Here is a 26184-nt window from a genome sequence, read left to right as displayed (position 1 = left end):
AACACAAACTGAAGTATCAGGTGCGCAACGATTCTGGGAATTTCCCACTCCCCGCCACTTGTTATGCGAAAAGTCGCTAGCTGAGCAAGTCATTTACTTTTGTTTGACATGCGAATCACTTGCTATGCAAGTTACTCGTTAAACAAGGTTCCATTTTACTTAGCACGACAGAAGATATGATAGACCATTCAGTTTATGAACATATAGTAAACCACAATTAGTTCACTGTTTTGAGAGTCAATTCGGCAGTATAACAAATAAAGGAATGAGAGTAAAGGTGGGGCACTAGAAGAAATGTGAACAATGCTGTAAGCTTAATTTAGGGTTACAAAGGAAGTCTAGGACAAAAAATTTTAAGTTCACTGATTATACATTAATGGAGCCAACAATGCTATGAAACTGAGATGCCATTATGTAATATATTCTCGTCTTTCTTCTCTTGCTTTGATTCATCTATCTCCTTAATGTTGTCCTTGTTTTAAGGATAGCGCAATTTGCTGATGTCATTGCGGTTTTATGTGCGAGCTAGATCAGCCATGCACATGCTCTGTTCTTGATATTCAATGGTTTTACTTTTCACTTCTACAGTTATTTTTATTCTCTTGAGGCTGCCTACTTGCAGTATTTCCTTGTAGAACTTTTTTAAAACTATGCACAAAATATAAATAAATTTTGCACAAAAAATCACAAATCATAAAATCTCTGAACATAAGTTTGCTAAAATTTGTGATAGCTAGCGACACTAGCATTCTAGAGGAACGAGTGCTTAACAAAAACTGAAGTAGCAGGGACACAATTATTCTGGGAATCCCTCTCTTCTTGTAACTTGTTATGCAAAATGTCACTTGTTAAGAGAGTCATTTTTAAAAATAATATTTTTGCGAATTATGCAATTACTCGCTAGGCGAGGTGATCATCAAGCGAGGTTTCTCTGAACACCATATGAAAACCAATATGGAAAAGCAAATAGTTTGTTTCATTCCATATGAATGTCTTCCACCACGTAAGACCCAAAGGGATAGGAAGATTACATGGAGACTGAGACTAACCCAGACTGTTAAAAATTTATAAAAATTTGAGGAACCTACATAATATTAGGATTTCACTGAACTATTTGTTGCACTACATTCAGGTCAAAACAGTACTAATTATAGAGTCAAGTAAATTTTGGAGGAGCAATTACTTCAAAATTATCATCACAGACAATAGCACTATTTTGAACATTGTATTGCTACAATATCACAAAACGAATTTTTACTCTACATTTTTTTATCCTTTACTAAGGACCCTGCTATTACATGTTAACGTTCATCATTCGTGCTAGAACTTTTTCACAGCAAATAACCCACAGTAAATGGTATCATTGTAGCCACCTCACTTCACCTACCTCTTTAGGATACTCTCATGGGAATGAAACTGAACCCAGGTAATTTGAATAACAGGGCAGAACCTTAGAGTTTTACCAAGGCTAAAAATCAACTTGTATTTGAGCAGATCTTCTGATCTTCAACTATGTGGATGAGGTCTTTCAATTACATATAAGCCTCAAATGAGACCAACTTACCATCAATGGAGTTGTGTAATCCCCGACTCCGGTCCAGGCCAGCTGGTGAGCCTAGGGGTGCATTTGGATACACTGAATTGTAGTTAGCAGTCCTACTCCTATCTCCCTCCTTGTGCATTTTGTTCCCCAAGTATACAGCCCCCTCACTGTCAATCAAGTTCTTCCCACAGTCTTGTAATACATGCCTTTGAAATTCATCCTGGAAACCATAGGATTTGCTTGAAGGTATTGGGTTAATACCAGAACTATATGGCACAGAAGATGAGCGTTTCAACTGATTACTTGAAGAAGAGGACTGTGATGAGTTAATGGCACTAGAAGAGATCTGTCCTAGGGAAGGGTTCATTTTTTGGGTTTGAGAATTGGCAGTGTGGTGTTTAGAACTGGCACTGTTCACAGCTATTACAGACACTGAACCAGAAAGCACATGAGATGACAAAGCTGATGCAGCTTTGTCATTAGGCCTGAAATGACCAACGCGTTTCTCTGTCTCACTCTCCATACTGTCCTCCGTCATTTCACGTAACTCCAGAAGCTCCTTCATCACACGATCTACCTCTAACTGCACTGATTCTTCAGTATCAGTAACTGCAACAGATGGATTATCAACACGGGAATTCTGAGAACACTTTGTGGGAGATACACGGACAGTATCTTTGACTTTTTCTTTACTATCCACTTCCGTATGAGAAACTTTGCGACCCAATATCCCATGATGTTGATCCGCAATGTGCTCACACCGTTGAGTCAAAGACTCAAGACTGACCCCACCTTTCCCAGGATTTGAAGAATTGGGGAACCCGCCAAGGCTACTGTTGATAATTTGACTAAGAACATCAGTGGCAGTAACTGTCTCATCCACAATCTTATTCTCTGAAAATTTGTCTTCCTTGGGTGAACTTAGTCTAGGAACAAAGGATGCTCGACTGTCTTTTGTGAGGGCATCTTTTTCAGTCTCTAGGTGGGATCCTACATCCATTTTGTGTCCCATGCTCATAGGATGAGATTTAGGATGATGAGACCCAGGGTGACGCACCCCTGGTAGGCTCACCTTTCCATCTCTCTTGCCCTCCCCCAACAGGAGCACCTCACAATCATCCGCACCTGAAGACAAAGGCTTACCTGTACCTCCGCTACCACTTTCTGATGACTGCTTCGAACTTGATACAGCTGCAGCATCTTGCAGAATACGCTGCTTAAGGCTCATTATTGGGGTGGATGGACTTTTGTTCGAAGGTGCCTGCATAGAATTGGCAGGTGTGACACTGATACAGTCTGGTAAATGCACTTGAGGCAATATTACTGGATTTTTTGTCACCACACTTTCTCTGTTCCCATCATGAGATGATTTTGTCCTTAAGGGAGCTTTAATAGTGTCTGAGTCACCTAAACCACCACTGCTAATTGTCTTATTTTTACCTCCACTGGATGAACTAACAAGTGCAGGACTTGCAACATGAGGAGTGGGCACTGAGGTAATTGTTGCCCTTGATAAAGGGCTACTTGCTCTTTGGCTCGGAGTGTTTGTAATGGTTTGTGAGGTTGGACACTTAATTATGGTAACAGAAGGAGATACATTAGTGGCGAGAGTTGATGAAACACTGGATGATAGAGGTAACACTGCATTGTTTGTGGAAGCCACAGAAACTGAAGGTGTTGTGGGAGAAGTTGTAACAGAATTGGCTGCTGAAGTATTGCTTGATTTTATTGAAGATCCGCTAGTATGGATACTTGCTTTCGATGAATTTAGAGCAGTGGTATTTCCTTTAGATGGAAAACTGGAAGCAACACCTCCCACTTTTGCTCCTGCATTCATTGTTACTGTGCTAACTTTAGGTGCAGCATTAATGAGAGGTGTTCCAAGTTTTGGTTGAGCACTGGCTGCACTTATAGGAGACTTTGATGTAGCAGGTACAGCTGTCTTTTGGGCTGATGAATTTGATAAATTAATAGGTTGCTTGTTGACAGCTTTCTTAGGTCCAGTATTTGGTTTCCCTGGTTTAGTCCTGAAATATAAAAATAATATAAATATATATGTAATGCTTATAAATTTCAATAGAGTAAGCCATTGCACAAGAGATTTATTTAAAAAATAACTAGATTCATTGATGGAGTTAATGACAATATGCATACATTACAGTACACACACATGCATCACCCAAAAGCAGCACTTAGTTTCATAAATTTGCACATACCCTGTGCAACTAAAAGCATCAACAAATTACACACTTGTACTATGCAGGAAACAGGACAACATTTTCACTACTAGCAAAAAAATAAAATAAAGCCACACTAAAACTTCACATGAAAATGAAATTGAAGTGACAAAAGTTATGCCCTGGGAATTTTATTGCTCAAAATATATCAAGTTGGTATTTTTTAACATTTTACAAAATTGGTGAAATTTATGCACATCCTGCTCTATTATCTATACACAACAAAGGTATTTCCCAATTTGTCAAATTTTTTGCTTCAATTAATGTTGAGAGTGGGTCATTCATAAATGATTGCAATCAAAAATCGTGAAAATGAGTCAAAATCATGAAAACAGCAGCCAAACTTCAGCTCATACTATATTTTAAATTCAAAGAAATTGGAATATTTTTTGGTGCGCTCTCATAAATCAACTCAAGGTCAATTTTACATGCAATTTTATCACAAAAATGGGGTTTACAGAGTTTAAAATAACATAATTGAACATATTTTAAATCCTTAACATTATATGAAGTTAAAAATAAAATTGGGAAAAATTTACTTTAAATACTGTTGATAATTTAAGCATACTTGACGGTACTTGGGATTATGTTTGAGAAATAAAATTTTTGTATATAAGTAACATTTTTAAAGCAGGCAGAAACAAAATTAAGAATACTTAAGAGGTGCCATAAAATAAAAACTTACATGGTATTACAATGAACACTTCGGCTCTCTCTGTACAGAATAATTGTTTTCATCCATCCCGCAGGCCAAAGACTCCTAACTTCAGACTCCAGAAATCCTTTGAGATAATCTTTGGCACTTTCTTTTCTAGGCTTGCTAAGCTCAAAACTCTGGAGTTTAATTTTCACCACTTCACAAAGTAATGACCTAAAACATAGAAACTTAAATATATGTTGACCTGTTGCGTAATAACCCCAGAACAGGAGACATCATATTTTAAGACATTAGATCAAATTCAATAATAAAAAAATCACTGCAAGTTTAACGAAAATTTGAAAGTATATAAACAGTAGATATCTAAACAGCTCCTGAATGATAAACATTTTATTTTACAATCTTGAGATGGAGGAGAGGAGGAAGTCATAGTCAACTACCAAAGGGGATAAAACTGAGAACTGTTAAGGATACAAAGTTCAAACAATCAAAGAATTTCTTTTCATAATTGGAAAATTAGCAAATTAGCATCATCCCAGCAACATCCAAATTGCAATCTATTTCCCCTAGCTCCATCAGAGTGATGATTTAATTATATTACTAGCCTATATTACACTCGCTGATGGGGCTTAGTTTGAAAATCTATATCTCTCAACAGATGAACTATTAAATGCCATATGAAAAATATGACCGCAACAGGCAAAAAAGGTAACATTTTGTGACACATTATAAGTGGACAACCCACAAATAAAACCATGAACACTTTGAAAATATCAAAAATAGCATTCAAAACGTCATGAATATCTCACCTAACTTCGTCGTTCCATGGGAACACTCTCAAGGGGATACCAGATTTGGTTTTCCTCCCATCAATGGAATTTTTGGTATCACTTCCAGCATTAGCAGCAGCTGGAGATTCTTCTAAACCCCTGAAAAAACTCAGTCACATCAGATGCTTGACCTTAGCATCAACTAATTACCACATACCAGTTTACCTTGTTTGTACATTAATTTCACAGCTAAGCACATAGCAATGTAGAAAGAAGATAAAAACAAAATGCACTAATGGTACAGAAAGGCCCAGGAAGGATATGTGCATGTCGTTTTTGACTTCTAAATAGAAAATATATTTTGTAATATAATTCCAACCAGGTACAATTCACTAAATTTAAAGCAATCCATAAACACACAAGCATGCCAAAGCAGAAAAAAAATTTTACTATGGCATTAGAAACCACATTTCTCACAACTTGCAATTTCTCCTAGCACACACATTTAAAGCCATCACCAACAAGCCCTCAAACCACCAACAAAAAAATTGAGTACCACACACCATAAGCATATTAAATTTCAATCCTTGGTAATGTGAATGGTATTATTCCCATTAATTTTTTGGTGAAAACCCATAGATTTCCCAGGATTTGAAGGAAAGAGAGAGAGACGATAAATATTTAGGCCTGTTACCCAAAATTATGAGAGGAGAATATGAAATATGTATACATAGTTCAGTGCCAATGTTTTCAAGTGGTACAGAGAGCTAAAATGTCATTAGATTATTGATTTAGTGAAAGCCCACTACTTACATTCCCTGTAGGAAAAATAACTGAGCAGTGATTCTTACCAGTAGTACCTATATAACTCCCAGTATATTTGTGGGCTGTTTGAAAGACAAAAATAGTAACATCAGCACATTTATTATTCCAACTCTAAGGCACTTTTTGAATGTAAAACTAAAATATACACAAATTGCATGAATATAATTTAATTTCAATCCTCTCTTAAGAGTTGAAGGCCATCAAATTACATTACACTGACTAATACTGAGAAATGATGGAAGTGAAAATGAAGGTCAAAGAAAATGATAGTGCATGTGGTACATGAATGAATAAAATGCATAGGAAATTCAACAAATTTATACTAACAACTGATGAAAAATTAAACATTGGTGGCCATGGCTATTGGTGAGGTTTTCACAATACCTATTGAATTATTGAGGCAATGGAACATCTTCCAGAAGCTCTCCCAGAATACAGCAGAATCTTGATTATACGAAAAAAATATAACTTTACGTGGTATTTACAGGTTTCCTTTATGACTTTATTTCTTCTTATGGACTTTTCATTTGAAATTACATTAATTTAATACAACAAATTCGCCATACATAGTCTTAATCCCTAGAGCAATCATTAACTTAAATCATCCATAGTTAAACAACAGTACAAAACATCAAAGGAAATAAAAATTATTTATGTAGATGCTTCATGACATGATTTTTGTTCTATAATATTCTTACACTACTGCATTCATTTCTTTAAGATAAAACATAGCAATACATTTTTACCTATTATTACTTCATTTATGATCTCAAAATTCATTTTCTGTCAATCTGACAAAAGCTATTAGAACTTAATTGTTGCATGCATTAAACACATGGCTTGCCCAGGGTCTTGTCCCCTGATACAAAAGTAAATGATCATATTGTTTGACATTTAAATTCCAAGAATTGCAAATTTATATTCTCTTCCAAATTGTGATTTTTGCTAGCTTAAAGCCTAAAAATTTGGAATATTGGATATTTACAATTCATTTTTAGGTTACTACCATTTGCAGTACAGTTACCAACAAATAGCAGAAAATTCTCTATATTATATCAAAATATATTCGACTGATGTTGCTACAGCAAGAACCATTGTGAAATTCATTTTTAATTCAACCTCTTTTATTTAAGGTAAAACTTATTCCTGAATCAATAGTATCGGGAGAAAATTAAACCTTTTTAAATAAAAGAATATCGATTTTCTTTAGTACTCTTAAGTAATTCTCTTTTCTTAAGTAATAGTTCTTCACTTAACACAATTTACCTTAACCAATTTCTAGAAAATAAAGTGTTTCCCTGAGAGAAAGTGAAGCAGAATAATTGGCTGTAAAGCCCTGTCTGTAATTTTGAGTGTAACCAAGTTTCACCAAATGAATGATATGCAAAGGACTTATTTTAGGGCTTCCCATGGATGGAAAGCATTTACCATTATCTCACTTTTTCAAATTCAAGGATCCATGACATGGGAGGCACTATTATTATTATGTGGAACATAATAGGTGAAGAGGTAACTACTTGTTGAGTCCTTGTGGCCATTTTACTCAGAGATTAAGCCCTTAATCATCCCTATAGATATGTTATAAAGGATAGCAAGCCAATGCAGATGTTCTCCACCAGGGAGGTAGTAGGAGTGCTCTGCTAACTGCCTTATTTTTTACTCTCCTGCAGACCCCAACTGTCCAGTTAAATAATACCGGAGGAGGTGGAGGGGTAAACCACTGAAGTGCCTTCCATAGACTCATGGTCAAGTTTCTAGCAAGTATGATGGGATACTACTAAAAGGGAAAGACCCTAGGTTGCCAAGTTTTTCAGAAGACTGAGTTAGGACAAGACAGCACAAAATATGTCCGAGGAGGACACCATTATTAGGGATACACGTTTATCATACGTGGACAACTATTCTATCATTATGTTAAAATTGCTCAAGAGAATCATACCATCCAGGGTAAGAACACCTAAAGGTGTAGTTTCCTAACAAGGAAATATCATTTGAAAAATGGCCAAATAAACAGCCAGAAAACACTGATCTTATGGTGTATGGGTTTAAATTAATATCAATTATCCTAACTTAGAAGACATGATTTGCAAGACTACTGCAGCCAAGACACAATAGGAAAGGGTCGTAAATCATAACATGGTTTGACTGTCCAATCAAAATATTTGGTAAGTGGAGGTGAATCCAATTTCAGAGTTCCTGATGGATAGTTCAGCTATGTCTCAAGGTATTCAATAATATTATAGTTGTTTCAGCCTTACAAAATTGAAGTCATGAGAAAATAACAGAATACTGAGACGACAAACATTGAGTGCAATACAAACATTTATTTTTGACGATTGATGAGTTAAATTATACGAGTACAACTAATCTTCTAAGACTCTCCATTATCTTTCCAATGGTAAAGAAGTATTAAATTGCCATGCTAAGGAAGGCAAAAATCAAATAAGCAATTGTTGGGAGAACTCAAACCCATCAACACAAACAAAAGTGAATTAGTGTCTATTGGCTGATAGAGATGTAGGAGAGAGTGATATGCATTTAAGCGAAAATGAATTAACTCGAGCCTTATTTTGTGGATGTATATAAAAAATACACAAAACATGTAAGTCGTTTGTCTGTCCCCATATAAGAGTGGGTTATTTTTTTCAGGTCTACCTGCACACTACCATCCATTGAGTTTTCATATGCCCAATTAAATGGCAGAATAACAGTGACACCAGCAGCAGGAATATACCCTGCCTAATCTATGAGCAGGTAGCTCATATACTCTGGGAATTTATGAAGAAAGATTATGAGGCTATTAAATAACTTGAGAATTTCTAGCATTCTTAATCTATCTAGCATTCTTATTCTAAACCTGGCAGTTTGTCAAAATTATTTCCACTGATTAACCAGAAGGAATTCACAATTACTTTAGTGATAATAAATTTTCTGCTTGGAGGATTTCTATCCAGACTCCATCTAGTAATAATAATCTCACGAAAAGGATATCACTTCAATGGCATTAAAGATGATTTAAAACTACTAGATCATCCTTTCCTACTTTAGCACAAGCTAAACAAAACAGTGGTGCTTCTTCAGTTATCTTTGCAGAAGGATAGAAAACATTTGCTTAAATTTATGTATTAAAAAAATCAATTGTACACAACTTGGCATTGCAAAATAATTTGACAGCATGAAATTTAAGTGTATATTTCTACACAAATAATCTAAACTAAAGCAGAGCACAGTGTGTTGTTTACATTTATTCATCAGTTTACTAACATCCTAGATGTATATGTTGTTACGAGGGTGGTCCCAGAAGTACCCTGCCTGACCTAGAGATGACGGCAGTTGTTTGAAAAATACCACTGCATTAGAAAGTATGTTATCTATAAAGCATATGTTTCAAGTTTGAAGATGCTATGCTGATTTGTAATTGTTGGCAGCAATCAATAGTGAACGTTTTCAGTGAATTTGTGAAAATGTAGAAAATTGGTCAAAATCCAAAAAGTGATACTGGATGATCATCTACTGAAAGTACCCGAGCTAGCAGACAGTAGGCATTTTAAAAGTACGGTACATCGCATATTAACTGAAAATTTGGACATGAGAAAGCTGTGTGCAAGATGGGTGCTGTGTTTGCTCAAACTCAAGAAAAACCAGTGTCTTGAAGATTTTCCATTTGAGTGATTAGCAAAGATTCACAGCATGAAAGCAGAATTTGAATCAGAGGATGAAACATGGGTCCATTATTTCACACCTGAGACAAAAAAACAATTAAAATAATGAATTCAAAAGGTAGAACCGGCTCCAAAGAACGCGAAGACCGTTTCATCTGCAGGTAAGGTTGTGGCTTCAGTTTTTTGGGATGTATGTGGGATAATTTTCATTATCTTGGAAAAGGAAAAACTATCAACGGCCAGTAGTATGCGACCTAATTGGAATGTTAGTGCAAAGAAATCAAGCAAAAGTGGCCGCATTTGGCTAAGAAGAAAGTGTTGTTTAATCAAGCCATGCAACAGCTCACAAATCCATTATTACAATGGCCAATTTTCATGAATTAAAGTTTGAATTGCTACCTCATGCACCCTTTTCACCAGATTTAGCCCCCTCGAATTATTTTCTGTTCGCAAACTTGAAAAAATGGCTTGGTGGTCAAAGATTTTCCAACCGTGAAGAAGTGATGTCGATAGTAAAGAGGCTATTTGGAGGAGCAAGACAGTCCTTATTATAAAAAGGGTATCGAACTTATTGAACATCGCTGGGAAAAGTGTATAGAGCTGTAAGGAGAATATGTTGAAAAATAAATAAATTTTTTCCAAAACTTTTGTTGGGTCGGGTACTTCTGGGATTACCCTCGTACAGTGTGGAAAATATGAATGGAGCAAGTGTAAAATTGAATTTACTTAAATTAAAAAAAATCAAACTTAAAATAAATCAATCATCATGATTAATAAATGAACATACGTGATTGATGATCAACACTGAGTCAGGGTAACTCTCCTTTAATTACTTCCTTTTAGCAATTTGAAAACCATTTCAACAGAAAACAAATATTTCACATAACCTTCACTTGCTAAAAACAATTACAATTAAAGATAGAATAATATAGTTGTAGGTATAATGATAATTTGCAATACTAAACCTACAATTATTAAATGCATGCACAAAAAAAATAATTTTAAAATATTTCAAAAATCATCTTTAAATTTGGGCAATCACGTCAATAGATTTCTTTTTCAGATGTTACATGTTTACATATTCCATGAAAAACGTTAATGTAAGCAACCTAAATACTACAGTAGGAGAGATCATGCCAATAAAATTAGAGAGATCATGAGTAGAACTGATAGATTTAAGATGTCATTTTTTCCACCGACAATAAGGGATCATAATTGCATCGTCTGACCACAGTAGGGTCATGTTGGGTAAAACTTAGTCTGGTTCACCCCCTGTCACACACCCGAGTGGTGGCTTGCAGGGTGTATCTATGAATATACCTATGCTCTTTAAAATGAACAATATCATTACACAAATATAAGAGAAAATTCACAATGGTTGATAACATAGCTACTGGTGGTATATGAGAATTAAATCCCTGACCCAAATTATGATGGTTATGTTGTTTTATTCCTTGATTCATTTGAATTTTTATTGAACTAGAATTTCATATTTTACATAATTACTAGAATATTAATTTAACCTTATAATGGCAACATAATATACTATGACCCAATATAAACCTGCATACCATTACTATAGCAAAACATGCTTTAGACATGGCAAGATATAAGTAAATATATTTTGTGAAACTGCTCCTGCAATGATATGTTTTTCTATTGGGAGACACTTATTTTTAAGTACCTAAAAAGGCCACTTCTACTTATCTTTAACTATCTCTCCACTATATTTACTTACTTTTCTTCGGCTACTAACTGGCAATCTTTTGTGTGTTTTTCTATGATTGCAGGCATCATCTTGTCAATAACTGCTTTCAACCTAAAACAAATTTTACTTGTATAAATTAAAACAAATAAGTGACGAGAGTTGTAATACATTATCAATGAAATATAGGTCAACTATTCTTGATATGGTTTCTTAATTAGAGAGGAGGAAAAAAGAAAAATCAGGATCAATATCTAAAATAAAAGTCAATACACAAGAAGTTCTACAAATTATAGGGTTTTTAAATTCAAACATAGGCCAATTGAATTGGTGCATATTAAAAACCTTTAGCTAGTGTAAGCCAAGGCCATAAATCAAATCCTACCATGGAACTAAGATAATCTAATTACCATTATGCCATCATTATGACAAAATCTCCTTTCACATATCCTCATCAGCACTAATTAAGTTAATCCTCTTCAACATGAATCTTGAGATACTAGGCAAGGAATCCATGTTGATGAGAGCAGGTAAAAATGACTATTACTAAGCCAACTGTCCATTTCATACTTATTTGTACAATGTTTCCATGAACATTCTGCAATTTCTTAATGTTCATTTTTCTAGGCAAAAAGTTTTAACTTTTGAATATTAAATACATATATATTTGCAATTTCTTATCAACATCTCTCATTAATTTTCTAAGCAGAAAAATTACCTGGACACTTCATCTAAAATATTAATTGAAAAGGGGTTTAGAAAAATTGTTAAATCATCTTCCAACACTTGGGGAGCATATTGTGAATACATTCAAAAGAAATCCAATCTAAATTGTCTTAAAATGTATTTTATACATCTTAAGTAGGCTTAATGCACCAGGATGCTAAGAGCACTTTCGTATGGGTGAGCTATGCAATTGATTCACCCCCTTTATTTTCATAGGAAGAAGATTATTTAAAATTTTTTCTCAGCCTATAATATGCACCCTGATTTTTCAGGTAACTATTTATGATAAGAACTTGGATTACACAGGTAACAATCAAAATGTGTAGATGATAACGCTTAATACAAAGAAAATTGAACAGTTACATAAAAAATTAGCAGCTATGCATATAACAATGTTCATTCATTGCCGAATCCCAGAAATCAATCATCACTGCAGATAAATAATTTCTGTAGTTATTTTCACTGGAGCCCTCACTTGTCTCTTTACACAATGCCATCTTTACTTCCATTTAGTGCATTAATAATTTTACATTTTTAACAAAACATCACGACTGCTTCACTTTTAACTTCCCACCAGGACTTTTTCAATCAAAAACAATAGAAACATACAGCCGTTTCATTGTTCCTATTGGTATGCTGTCACGATTTGGTGCCTTACAACTTTTCTTTCATATTCACGTGGCAGTTTTTGTGATAGTTTCAGTGTAAGCTTTGACCATTAGGGAGCATATAAACATTTATCTTTTTACTTATACCTCAATTTACTAAATCCATCATCTATTCTAAAATCATCACCTCAGTCGGAATTGGGCCAAAACACCTTTCAGCCGCCTTGTTTCTGTGTTCTGAAGGGTAATTCCAAACTTCAAGTTCAAATGCAATACTGTACGACAATCTTCTCCCATAAGATTTCATGAGGTATTATCATATCAACTTTTTATGTAATGCTTAATTTCTGTTATGACTTTGATATGATTGATATTTGTTTTAAAATCAGCCATTTTCTATGCCTTTACAACACTGCCATACTATTTAAGTTGGAATACCTGTTGACTGATTTTATTGTAAGAGATGCAATGCAAGCATCTATTAGCAGAGGGGCAATATCCACATGAGCCCAATGTATATTAAGCTTTGGGCTGATACCACATGTAAGATGTCACATTGCATAAATTTATGATTTATTTGGAAATTTTATATAATAATTACCATCTACTAAATATAATCAAGTCAACTACTTCCTATGCCTTATGCTGGGAAAAATACTTGATAGTAAGTATTTTCCAGAGAATCAGCTTGTGCTTATAGATCAAAGTTATACTTGTATCACCCCAGGCCCGTAAGATGCAGGCTGATTTCAGAGCACATTTTGGAGTAAAAAAGGCATCTTTTGGGCTGGAGAAAAATGGTATTTTGCTCTTGCCTTAATTCCTTCTATTCCTTGATAGTCTCTTTTTCCTGCTAACTACCTTGTCTCTCAGCAGGCCCCTAGACATCTGAACAAAATACCTGTCCTCCTTAAAATATTTTCAATGTACTTCCCCAAAAATATTTAAAAGCTGCTCCAACAACTCTTGCAGCATCTAAAGTCAGTCTTAAAAGTAACCTCCCAGCTCTGGGTACCTCTTAAGGAGTTTCAACATAATTTATCAACTGAAAAATATTTATGGATATTTTTCAACAAAATCTTTAAATATTTGAAAATGGAATTCCAAAATGAACTTGATTCATTTTAATTTGAAGTAAAATGAAGAAAATCAAAATTAACCTAATGACTGAACAATATAAATTCAAAAGTCACTATGAAAAGCCAAAACAAGTTTGTAATTGTTTTGAGCTGCTGCATATAATATATAAAAGAACATATATTAACTTACTTTTTCATAGGTTCCTTAAGTTTATCCTCTTCATTATCTATAATAAGCTTTTTGGCTCGTTTCATAAGAGTATCTTTTGTACAGGGAAGATATGATGCTAAATGGCCATAAACCATGTTTCGGTTGACAACACCGATTGACTTAGAAGATTGCTCAACCCTAAAACATTGTTTCAAAAACATTACTCATGGGTTAGACTCAACCACTTCAATAACTGAGGCAGAATAATGATATTAATTTTCTGGCTTAAACCCAAACTGAAGTTGTTAAGTTTGAAAACACAAGAAAAATAGACTTGCAGAGATTACCTGAACTATATATTCAAATTCTTGATAATTAGCAAGTATTAACAGATATTTTAATTCATCTGAGAAGACAATGTATATATATTGCAATATTCAATTATAATGACAATTTTACATTAAATCCATATTAACATAAACACTTGTGATTCATAGCCACTGGAAATTGCTGAATTAAATAGTCACACCCCAAAAGAGATGATAGCAATTATGTACTAAGTAATTACTGCAATAACAACAGCATTTCGTCCCCAATTGTACACCAACATGGAATTCACAAACTCATTTGAAAAAATAAGCATATTAAAATAATATCTCCAATAAATTAGCTGGGGTAGGTTTCTGAACTAAGTTTTGGCAGAAAAATATTTTTCAACCATAATTACTTTAGTTTACCCTCCAACAAAGGACTAAAATAATGGCTTGTGAAGTAGCTATCAATTTACCAGAAAAAATATGTCAGATATAAGTAAGAGCTGTCTAAAATTTGTACATAAAATATTATAATTAATACACTAAGTTTTCATGAAATATTATAAGCAGTATTCAAAATTTATATCTATCTGATTATGCAAGTAAAGAAAATTTGGTATCAACACCCACATTACCTACTGGCACTAACTCAACACTAAATTAATTAACAAATCCTTTTTATTTTGCTCTTTATGTCATCATGTCAAGTTTCAGATAGTTACAAATTCATTCATAAATGAGATATTTTTTCATTTCTTTAGCATGTATATAGGTAGTCATTCTGTAAGACTGCTGGGCTATGCATTCCTAGATTACATATTTACTGATTAGGGACAATCAACAGCATCTTAATCTTTATGATATGTTTTCTACTATTGAATAATCAATAAACATTTCTGAGCAGGATAAATCTTTAGCCAATAGTGAAATGATTAGGCCTAATTACATGACTCTTCACTAGACCAGTTAGAGAAATATTAAAATAATGCAGGGAAAATATTGAGAGCTACATTTTACCAAAAAGAATATATTAGCAAATGCATTAGCTAACAAACATGCAAATCTTATTTCTAATACTTACTTTAATAATAATCTATTGACTTCAGCAGAAAAAAATTTGCACTTTCCTTCTGCAGATGTTTTTGCAGCATTTTTCAAAAGAACTATTACATTCTTAAGATTTTCAGGTAAATTATCGGGCAGTTTAATTTCTTCCTTCTGAGGCTGCTTGTCTTTTTCACCATTATTTTGAGAATTTTCTTCATCAGATGACTCAGATGAGTCTATTGAAACATAATAATATAAAAAAACCATAGCATAATGACACTGAAGAAAGCACCCATGATTTACGTTCATACTTGAAATTTCCAGCAAAAAGTAACAGACTGAAATGATGTAATATCCTTCCTGATGAGTCAAATGGGTTAGAACTTACTTCTATCTTCAATAGCATATCCCTTTAACTAGATTCTTTAAAAAGCCACCGTTATAACATCCTGCTCTGAAAACAGCTAACTGATTTTGTGGATTCATTTATGGGATGAAAGTCCACTGTTTGTCAATTTAAGTTCACAATTAGGTATTTATTTTAACATTTTTTTTACAAACAATTCATGGCAGAAAAAGCTTCCTATCTGAACCAAGTTAAAATAAATAACTAAAAGCAAGAGAAATTTAACTGCTTTACCCATGGAATAATTTAATGTAATCACAAAAATACATTCAAATATGGCATCATTAGTATTTTTTTCAAGATCCTTTATTTTTTACCCTATTGTTTTCGACCCTCGAATTTCAAAATTATTAGGTTTCACCTAATTATGTGGCAGCACAGCTATTGTGAATACAATAACCACTGTAACATTGTTTGATTTCATTGATCATCTTGAAATGATTACTGCATTACAAGTGTTTATCACACCCTACACTCCATCATAATTGTTTTCACCAGAAATATACTCAACACTAGTTACATGAAATTATGGAGTTGAAGGTGCATTGAACCAGGCTGACAGGATACTTCATCGCAATCTTTCTGCATATTTCCCAACCTATTCCTATGTATCAAAGGACTTTTTCATCATGAAACCAAAAATCAATAATGGAATCAACATCCAAGCAAATAGGCTCAAAACTCAAAAATTCTACCATTCATAAAGCACAAAGGAAAAATCAAAAAAATTTCCATTTCCACAGGAAATAATTTATTATTATTTCATTATATTGAGGAAACGTTGAGTCTTTTTGATTTTTCCTTCGTGATTTACCAATGGTTTTCCACAAAGCATTGGCTTCAACTATCCCTGAAATTCTTACGGTCTGTTGACAATAAAAACAATAGAAAATACATTAAAATCTTGATGCAACTAAAATGTCAGCATTGGAGATATTGATTTGTTATTTAATACTTTCATCATAACAAGGTCATATTTAAAAAATTATGCCTTTTTTAGACAACAAGAACAAGACGTGAAGACATTACAAGGTGGGATGGGTGATGCCAAAGCATGAATCAAGCACAAATATAACCTGCCTTCAAATCATTATCACAGTACAGCTGTGTAACCTGAATTTAAAACAACCAATTATTGAATTACAAACAGCTTCAAAGATGATTAACTCCTAGGATGTAAATTCCTTTATTGCCCAATGGTGGTGCAAAAAGCAACATTCATATTTTAGTAATTAAAATTTTACTCGAATGTATTGTTTTGTGGATATGTATCTACCAAAATAAAAATTGAACAAACCTGAATGAGACTTAGAGAGAGAGCTAGAACTACTGCTACTGGAATCATCTTGTGCACAAGCAGCACTTATCACAGACTCTATAACATCCGTAATGGAAGTTTTAGGCGATTTCTTTGGTTCTGCGACAGAGGGTGTCTTATTCTCTGGCACACTTGAATTTCCAATTGTAGCTGCTGACACCACTGTAGTAGGAGTAGATGCTGCCACAGAAGTCACTGAAATATACAGTATTTTCTGAGTGCCTGACCAGAAAATCAAGGATACTTTAACAACGAAGTAGAAAGTTTACAACAAGTTTACAATACTGGAAACCCTGAGCGTAGAAAATTACAGGGGTCATTATAGGCAATTAGAAAAGGTAGGTTCTTATAAAAAACATTAAAATCGTTGCTTCAACTTAGAGACTACAAAGATGACCATTTTCTTAATACACATTAGTCCTACCAAGTTTTCAAAAGGAAATTAACTGATGGCTTGGCTATTGAGTAAAATTTTAAGGTATAAGAGATGGATTTTTAAGAATGGAATAATAAGAAGAAAATTTAAACTAGGAAAAACATTTTAAAACTTGGACTAAGAAAGACAAGTTTTCTTGGAGAGAAATTGAATACGTAAATCAGAATAATCGGAGATTAAGTCATTTGACATTAGGGAAAAAAGGATAGTGGGTGACGTGAGACTTTAACAGGATGGTGAAGACATTAATGGTAGGCATGATAACTGTGTGAAATACAAAAATTACTAAATGACCAAATATTTGTATGTTTGTGCAACCGGATTTGCTAAGCTATTCAGTCATGGGTAAGGGAATAAGAAAACCCAGTATCTGTATTAGGCAGGTGATGGCAACTCAAGTCTTATATTTAGGATTCAATAATTAACTTACATGATAATAGTGGCTCTCAAGTAGACTTTTTTTATCTGTATAGACAACGCTAGTGCAGACTGCTGTATTTCTGGCACTATTCTTGGAAGACATGAAATTTGGGCCAATGCTTTTTGCAAATCTGTTTTATTTCTTCCTTAATTTAAATCCTTTTGACAACTTACAACTTTTATGTCCTTTTTTCAGATACAACAAAGGCCAAACAATTAACACATCAGATTCTCTTTCTTGAAAATGCGATTAATAAAATAAACAAGCATTGATATTTAACGCTTCCATTTCTTGCTAGAAATAGAAGTGTGTTTAAAAATCACTCGAAGATAAAGTGACTAGAAATGTGCAATGAGTTTCTCTCATATGTCTAGATTATGTGCACATAAGTGGATGGGGTCAGAGAAGGAACCAGCTGGCATAACTGACTAACTTTTCCAAATAAGATTTTTTTCACGGGAATACTTGTACTTTTTTGCTCTTTTCTATTATTTTTCACTCAATTATTATGTTTACCTATGATTGTGGAAATAAATTGGGAAATATGTTTTGTGGGTTACTGTTTCCCTCTTCAAGTGTAATGACTGTAAAATTTGGAAGAAGTTAATATGGATCCTTCAAACCATTCAATAAATAGTACATGTATATGATTGGGTAGTACAAGTATATGATTTTGTTACAACTGTTAAATTATTATCAGTCAGTAATATTTTTGTGAGATGTTTTAACAAATTTATCAACAAATACAAAGAATATTTGTATTAACACTGATGTATATTAATTACCTCTCATAAAAAGCTCAAAAACATTGATATGCATACTAATTTCCATACACAGATACATTAAGTGGAACTTAAATGAAAAAAGCCTTAAATAATTAGTTAATCTTCATTATTTCAATACTTTGAATTAAATGAAATACATTTCTCCAGGTATACATATGAAGGGTTGTAAAGCTCACTCCTGGAAATGACAATTATGTTGCAACCAGCCAGCAAGGTATAAAATAATTTCAAAGTTTTAAATAGCTCCCTTTATGTCATTTGCATGTGATAAGAGTTGCCATCTATCATCATGTAAGTGAAAGACTTGATACTGACTGTTTACATGTAAGTTGTCAATGCATAGTATTAGTATACTTCTTACGACAGACACCATGGTAACCAGACCTTAACTGCATTATGTCACACTTGCAATGCAATTGCACAGTACTCTGAGATAAATTTCCTTTACATGCTTTTCTAAATGTATATTTGTGAAATCAGAAGTATATTATTATTAAATTATATCTCATGAATATGATGTGCACTGAGCATAATAAATCACTTTTACAATTAATGTTATTTCCACATTCCTTTTAATTAATGAAGACAACTAATGTATTGCACTGACATCATGCATTAAACAATTCTTTTGTTGCTATGCTTCCTTCCAACTTCTGATTCTCTGAAGGGAATTCCTTTGGTTTACATTTCACTCCAGAAACATATGTGCACAACTACAATTACCCTTCATCTCTTGTACTTATATAAAAAATATCTGAAGATGAATGCTTGTTTTCAGAAGAATAATACTGACAAGGCTTTTTAAGTAGTCTCCATTAACAATCATGGTTTCAAAGTTCAATGATTGCCTGAACTGGAGTAGGTACTCTGAAGACAAGTGACACAATAAAATCTATTTATGCTGATAGGGCAAGAGGCATGCTAAGAAAAAATGTAATTTTAAGGGAACCCATGGGATACCTTGCCAGGGCTGTATTTACTTCTCTCAGTTGACCAAATGAATTTTAAGGTCCAAATTTGTCAAATTTGAGCCTTATCTTCACTGAAAATACTACAGAATTATGATAATTTGAGAATATTCAAAGAACAAACCTGGTGCAGACTTAATTTCAGGCTTTTCAGTTTCCCTCTTTTCCTTTAATAAATCCTTAACTGTCAATGACTTCTTCTTAATGACTCCATCAACAGTTTTCTTTCGTTTCTTTATTGCAATATCTGGTTCTCTATCAGTAACTTTCCGTTTCACTGCGGCTGTCACTTCTTCTTGGACTTCTTTAGCCTTTTTTTCCTAAAAAAAATCAAAACATTTATCAATTTTCAATGTATTTGAGTTGTAACAGAGCTCACAACTAAAAGGAATGCCATTTTCATTGGTAATTCAAGCTTCCCAAATCATAGGGCAATTCTAAGATTGGTGGTTGACTAATTTGTCAACAGTTTTCACAGTCAATTGCAGTATTTATGAAAAATTATGCCAAAGCACATTGCAAATGAAATCAGCCAATGGCAACGATAGTTGCCAACTTTTTATATATTGATGATAACAGATGATAACAGACAAGAACAACAAGTCAAAAGCTGTTTGTTTACAAATTCCAAAGAAACTGCGGAAGATGCCGCAACATGCATGCATGTCACATGCATGAATGCATGTGACATTGTATGTACGGTATTTCGTCATAATATCTAGTTCCTTTAAAAGCCCCAAAATTTCAGAGTTTAAGAGGACGCCTCGGTAGCTTAAGTGGCTAAAGCACTCGACCGGATATTGAGGGATCTGGGTTCGAGTCCCAGTCAAGGCGAATGATTTTTACGCTCTGAAATTGTTGCACTGTTTGTTTACATTAGAAGTATTGTAAAGAACATCATAACACATTCCAAAAAAGCAATTTTTATAAAAAAAAATTTTAATGTAATATATATGTGTATTAGAATACGAAATAAATTTTAAGTGAAAAAGTGGGCAATACAAGGAGTATGCTCTGTATTTGTTGTGCTATTTTGTCAAAATCGGAAATAAAAACCAAAATTAATTTCTTTAAAACAACAGTGGGAACCTAAACAACTCAGAGCAAGAGACTAAGGGTAATAAAAAAACAAAAACTTATTTTTATCATGGCAAACCACCAGCCTTAGGTATGAAATTCGGGTCAACTAATTATCTTAAGGTCTGTCCAGCTGGGCCAGATAATGGTAGACACTTTTCATTTAGTGATGGTAGACAAAATAAAAATAGGAATATTAATAGTCAACAGAAATTTTTAATGAAACACAATGCAAGGGAGAATTTCAGTTTGGTGATTATCAACACAATTCTTAGAATTTTCCATGCATATCAGAATTGACCTATCTCAAATCTCAAACTTTTTAAAATACTTATTTTTTCCCATATTTTTTCACAAATGTTTGACTAAATAACATGATTTCTGATTTTTCCTGATTTTCTCAATGGAGAGGATACCCTTAAAAATAATTACAAATATCTTAAAAAATTTCCGGAAGAGTAATCCTCAAACACACTAGGGCACTCAGAAGATCCACCACTTTCAATTTTCCCCAGGACACCCTACAACAAGATGAATGTGAAAAGGACACTTCTGAGATGCAGGGGTAAAGCATGAAAACGATTAATGGATGACAAGGAAAACAGAGGTAATAGGCATGGTGGTGGAGGAGAGAGCTCTGTTGAGTGAAATCCAAAGGCAGCAAAGATTGATGCAGGGCAAATTAATGGAGGATGGAATATTGAAGTCTGTGGTAGAGAGAAGGATGTTACACAAATGAGGTTGGGATAGGAAAAGAACAGGGATGTTGGATGGAATGAAGGGAAATAGAATGTACACAAAATTGAAGAACCATTTATTAAATTAGTGGGATGTAAGGTTGTGTCATGTTAGGTGAATCTAAGAAATATAGGAGAGTACAGCATGTGCCCATCTAAAACTTCCCTTATTTGGTAAACTACCAGATATAATATACATATCACCCTACAAAAAAATAGATTTTTCTAAAAACTGGCATTTTTTTTATCATATCCACTGAGAAATATTATGTTTAAAACAATTTTATGGAGGCCCATTAACAATCCCATGACTTTCCATGAAATTTACAGAGTTTTCCCAATTTCAGGGATTTCTCTGATACTTCATGGATTTACCAATTGCTGATCATCCCAAACAACATCTAGGATTTTATCCTTAAGTACATTTTGTAGAATAAGAGAACTTATTACAGATATTAGCATCCAGCTCATGCAGTTTCATTTGCTGCACTATCAGACTTCTAATGCATGCTCTAACCTTGCAAACAATGCCTATTAAAAATTTATCATTTTTTGAGAATTTTTTTAAATCAGTCACAACTGTAATGAATAATATCACACAATAAATAAATACACAATATAAATAAATGTCAAAAATTTTTCACAAATCACTATGCATGATGTAAGGCATAAAAATAATTTCTATGTCCACCTTTCTTTCAGAATCCAATTTTTCTTTAAGATCTTCTTCTTCTTCTTCATCTTCGTCGTCATCGTCCTCCTCTTCCTCATCATCGTCGTCTTCTTCATCATCATCATCGTCAGAAATCAATATTTTCTGGAATTTAAATGAAAGACACAAAATGTTACCACTAAATTAAAAAAGAAATTGACTTATTCACTAATTACAAGAGATAACAGTTTCCATGAATATGCAGAACTAAAATTGTAAAATTTTATTGTCATCAAATTAACTAAACTGAAAGAAATAAAGACATGCAAACAACATAGCCATCAGGTAAGGAATGCATAATAAAAATTAAAAAAAATGCTTAGAATCAGCTGCGTAGTAACAAAATAGCACTGAAATATGTACTCCAATAAGTAAAACTGAAGGAATTTATTTATCGTTAGTTCAGGAAAATAATGATGAGTTACATGTTCTCATTGAAACTACGGAGAATATAAAATATGATTTAATCAGAAACATTCCAGCAGTTCCAAATACAAAACATGCATGGACTAAAATGGAACTTATTAGCGACAAGTGTACATAGATTGAGGTGTCATAATTTTATGCCCAATACAAGGTATACAATACATAAAATACCTACCTATTCCAATATTTCAACCCAGTCTCATGGCATGAGAATGCATTGCATGAACCACTAAATCTGCTTCAGCTTCAATAATACTCATTTCAGATCCTAAAACATGCATTGTCATTGTAATAGCTAAAAATAATTAAAAGATACAAACCCTGTACTTTTTCTTTGTCTTATTTTTTATTTCTTCTGCATCTGACACATCCGAATTATGCTCCACCCTCTTATATTCTAAAGCTCCTGAATTGATATAGAAACCCCCATGAGCTGTGGTCATCTCTTCTGGTACAATCTCATCATACTGCAGAAAAGTACAGATAAAACCTTAAAACAGAGGAAAACTTGAGAAACAGGAAACAGGAGAAAGTGTTACTTACAGCATCAGTATTATCTATAAATGGATCTGTTTCATCATATCCAGCACCAATATCTAAATAATCTTCACGTTTTTTACACTTCTTCTTATTCAGAGGTGGTCCCTAAAGTAAAAAAAAAGTCACTGGAAGCATGAGACTTAACCAATCTAAAAATATTTTAAATGAAATACATATCACAGTAATCTATGTATGTGAAATAAAATACATGTCCACAAAACTCACATATCTCTCTTCAAAACTTCTAGCAATTTCCTTCAGCTTATCTTCATCATCCTCAGCAAATGGGTCCAAATCACCAAGACCATTAGCTGATGTGTTTGTATGGCCTATATCAACCTTCTTTTTTCTCCTCTTCTATAAGAAATATTTTTAAATTTACTACTTATACCACATGAAGTTGTATCTTAATCAAAAAATAAATACACTTCTCAGAAGAGCAGATCCTTAGAGTAACTTTATTCAAACAACCTGGATTCAGAAGATAATCACAAAATTTGTCAGAAAACAGTTAAACTCAAGTAAATAGCCACTTTTTGACAACAGATATTATGACAAAACAGAAACATTTCATTCAATAGCACTTGAGAATAAGAATAAATTTCAAAATGACAAAATAATTAGGAAATTACTTTTCTTAATTTTCCAATTATTTTGTCATCTCAGGTTGGAATGACTAAAGCAGCATTGCTTAATGGTGTTCCAGAAATTTCAAAGGCATTACAAACATTTTGCCAAACCTATGGATTATGAATCTAAGATAGTGTCAACAGACACTGCCATTTTGCATTCCTGAATAAACCTAGACATGTTTTAATAAATAATAATTTTGAGGACAAACAATATTGCTATAAAAATGAATTTTTGTGATACTAAACTTGCTGAACATGATGGGCATTTTTCACATCAACCATTACAATCAGGCAATAGCAATAATCTTTTGAAATTGGCATGGTCATTGACAAAATTTGCCTTATTAAATGTCTAGATAAGGTGGTAGATGCCCAGAAAGGGAATTAATCAGTCTAATTAGAATAAAAAATGATCAATTTAAAAAAAGGCTACGAATTACTAGGATCTAATAGGAGCTGTGAATGTTAATAAATATTATAATATTGGTTGTAGTAAATGATAGCCTATCTAAATTATGACTAATTCATAATTAGTCACCATAAGCAATTAAAATAACCTGTGATCAAATGGATGAACTTTACTGGACTTTTACCTCTGGGTATCCACCAGCTACTTCAACATACTCATCATATACTGTTTCTATCCTCGAGTTAGACAGTAAATTCAATCTCTTTAACAATACCCTCATAATTCATACAACAATAATATAAGTTATGCAAAAATGTTTTTATTGACACCAACAGCTATAATTCCTCAGCATAGCTAACTCTTGGTTACTCACTGCACAAACTCAATACACAAAATCACTGCACTCCAGCATAAACAAAAAGGAATAATACTGTTGATGCATACTAACAGGTCAATGCTAATTTAAGGCGATTTTCCATAGCAAACAAAAGGTAACAAATTAATTCTTTGTATCTAAAATTAACATTAATATCAGATCTTCCAAATGCAGAAATTATATCAAGATTGTCACCACTCATCACTGTTTACACTGTTCCTCTTTCTTTATGCCTACGACAAATGACATAAATATGCCTAAATGACATAAATATGTCAGCCCCAGTGATAGTGGGGTAACATCCTTAGTCTGCCAACCTAAGGGTGGGATTCCCCAAATAGATTTTTCTCCACATATTGTTTGGGTGTTTGTAATCATTTCCTTCGTAATAACTGTTACTAGTCCCATGTAAGGGCCAAAAAGGGCTGTTTTAGGATAATTCAAAATAAATAATACATTTTTGCTTACCTTATGTCACTTTAATATATAATATTAACTGTATTTTTAATAGAATTTAACTTTTCCATATTGTTCCAGACATTGAGCATAAAATAAAAATTGTATCATCAAGTTCATTATTGAATTTATACGGCATAGAACACAAATAAAAAATAATGGTTGCTTAGAGTATGTGAAATATTGATAAAAAGAAATTAATATTCTTGGTCATAATGTTTATTATCACATTTTACCATAACTTTTGTTTTTGACATGTTGATACATCCATGCAACCAGTCAATAAAAATTGCAAAATATTAGTCACAAATTATCATAATTTCTCAGAGGGGACTTCCACTGAATCTGTGAAGAAGAAGCATGTCTATGCAAATCTATGAAAAGTAAATAGTAAATGGTATCAAACAGCTTAACAAAGAAAATGGCTTTCTCTAAAGCTTATGGAAATTAAAAGAAAAATGAATGCCAATGTAACTCAAAGGTAGCCCTTAAAGCCAACAGCTACCTTTCTTTAATGGATTTTATGCCAAAATCTTTATTCCACACCACATCATCATCCACGTGACATCATGAGCAGAACCCACTCATTTTGCTGACAAAAATTGTACACTCACATCAATCATTCACAAAAGGTAATTTTTAAAAACACCAAAAAGAGGTATGTACAAGGAAAAATGCTTGGAAAGTGTTCTGAGCAATGCCAAATTTAATAATTATTCACTAAAAGACAAATTCTACCTTGCAGATAGAGTTGACCCAACATGTCATAATGGCTGCCAACACAGCAAATTGACTTCTATTTAATATACTTAAGGTGAAATGAAGTAAAATATTTTCATAAACAGATGGACTATTTTCCCAGACACTGGGTTTTTGTAAGTTCTAAATGAAGAAATTAACAGTCAAGATAAAAAGCTATGTTGATTAATTCAAACAATGACTTAGAGGTGTTGGTTGCTAAATTAATTCACCACACCAATTGTGAAAAATGTCCCACTATGAGGGAAGTTTGAAAAATCTGTCAAAAAGTGAGAACTCCTTAATATTTTGGGTTAGGCACTTTTTTCAATATAGCCCCCTGATTAGCCTATGCATTTTTCCAAATAATGCAGTCATTTCAACTCTAAAAAACAGCAAATTTGAATATAATCTCCCTTCTC

The 26184-nt window shown here is 33.2% G+C and overlaps 1 protein-coding gene across 7 annotated transcripts in view; it reads right to left on the bottom strand.

Annotated features, from left to right (window-relative positions):
• The window catches only part of yem (yemanuclein), a 58776-nt gene that overhangs the window by 24218 nt on the left and 8374 nt on the right, over positions 1-26184 (bottom strand). For 6 of the 7 annotated variants that reach the window (XM_071596672.1, XM_071596675.1, XM_071596676.1 and 3 more), the window contains exons 2-14: positions 23377-23508; positions 23155-23256; positions 22932-23078; positions 22165-22290; positions 19784-19979; positions 17029-17244; positions 15360-15561; positions 14004-14162; positions 11434-11514; positions 6060-6095; positions 5248-5367; positions 4466-4651; positions 1565-3570 (exon numbers count right to left, since the gene is read on the bottom strand). In XM_071596672.1, the coding sequence (XP_071452773.1) occupies positions 1565-3570; positions 4466-4651; positions 5248-5367; positions 6060-6095; positions 11434-11514; positions 14004-14162; positions 15360-15561; positions 17029-17244; positions 19784-19979; positions 22165-22290; positions 22932-23078; positions 23155-23256; positions 23377-23508 (3709 nt within the window). The remainder of the gene's footprint in view (positions 1-1564; positions 3571-4465; positions 4652-5247; positions 5368-6059; positions 6096-11433; positions 11515-14003; positions 14163-15359; positions 15562-17028; positions 17245-19783; positions 19980-22164; positions 22291-22931; positions 23079-23154; positions 23257-23376; positions 23509-26184) is intronic. The other variant, XM_071596673.1, reaches the window with a different exon arrangement.

Source organism: Hetaerina americana, unplaced genomic scaffold (genome assembly GCF_022747635.1).
Source record: "Hetaerina americana unplaced genomic scaffold, ioHetAmer1.1.p SCAF_8, whole genome shotgun sequence".
NCBI classification, from domain to species: domain Eukaryota; kingdom Metazoa; phylum Arthropoda; class Insecta; order Odonata; family Calopterygidae; genus Hetaerina; species Hetaerina americana.
Note: the sequence above shows the minus strand (reverse complement) of the source record. Positions and strands in the feature narration are given on the sequence as shown.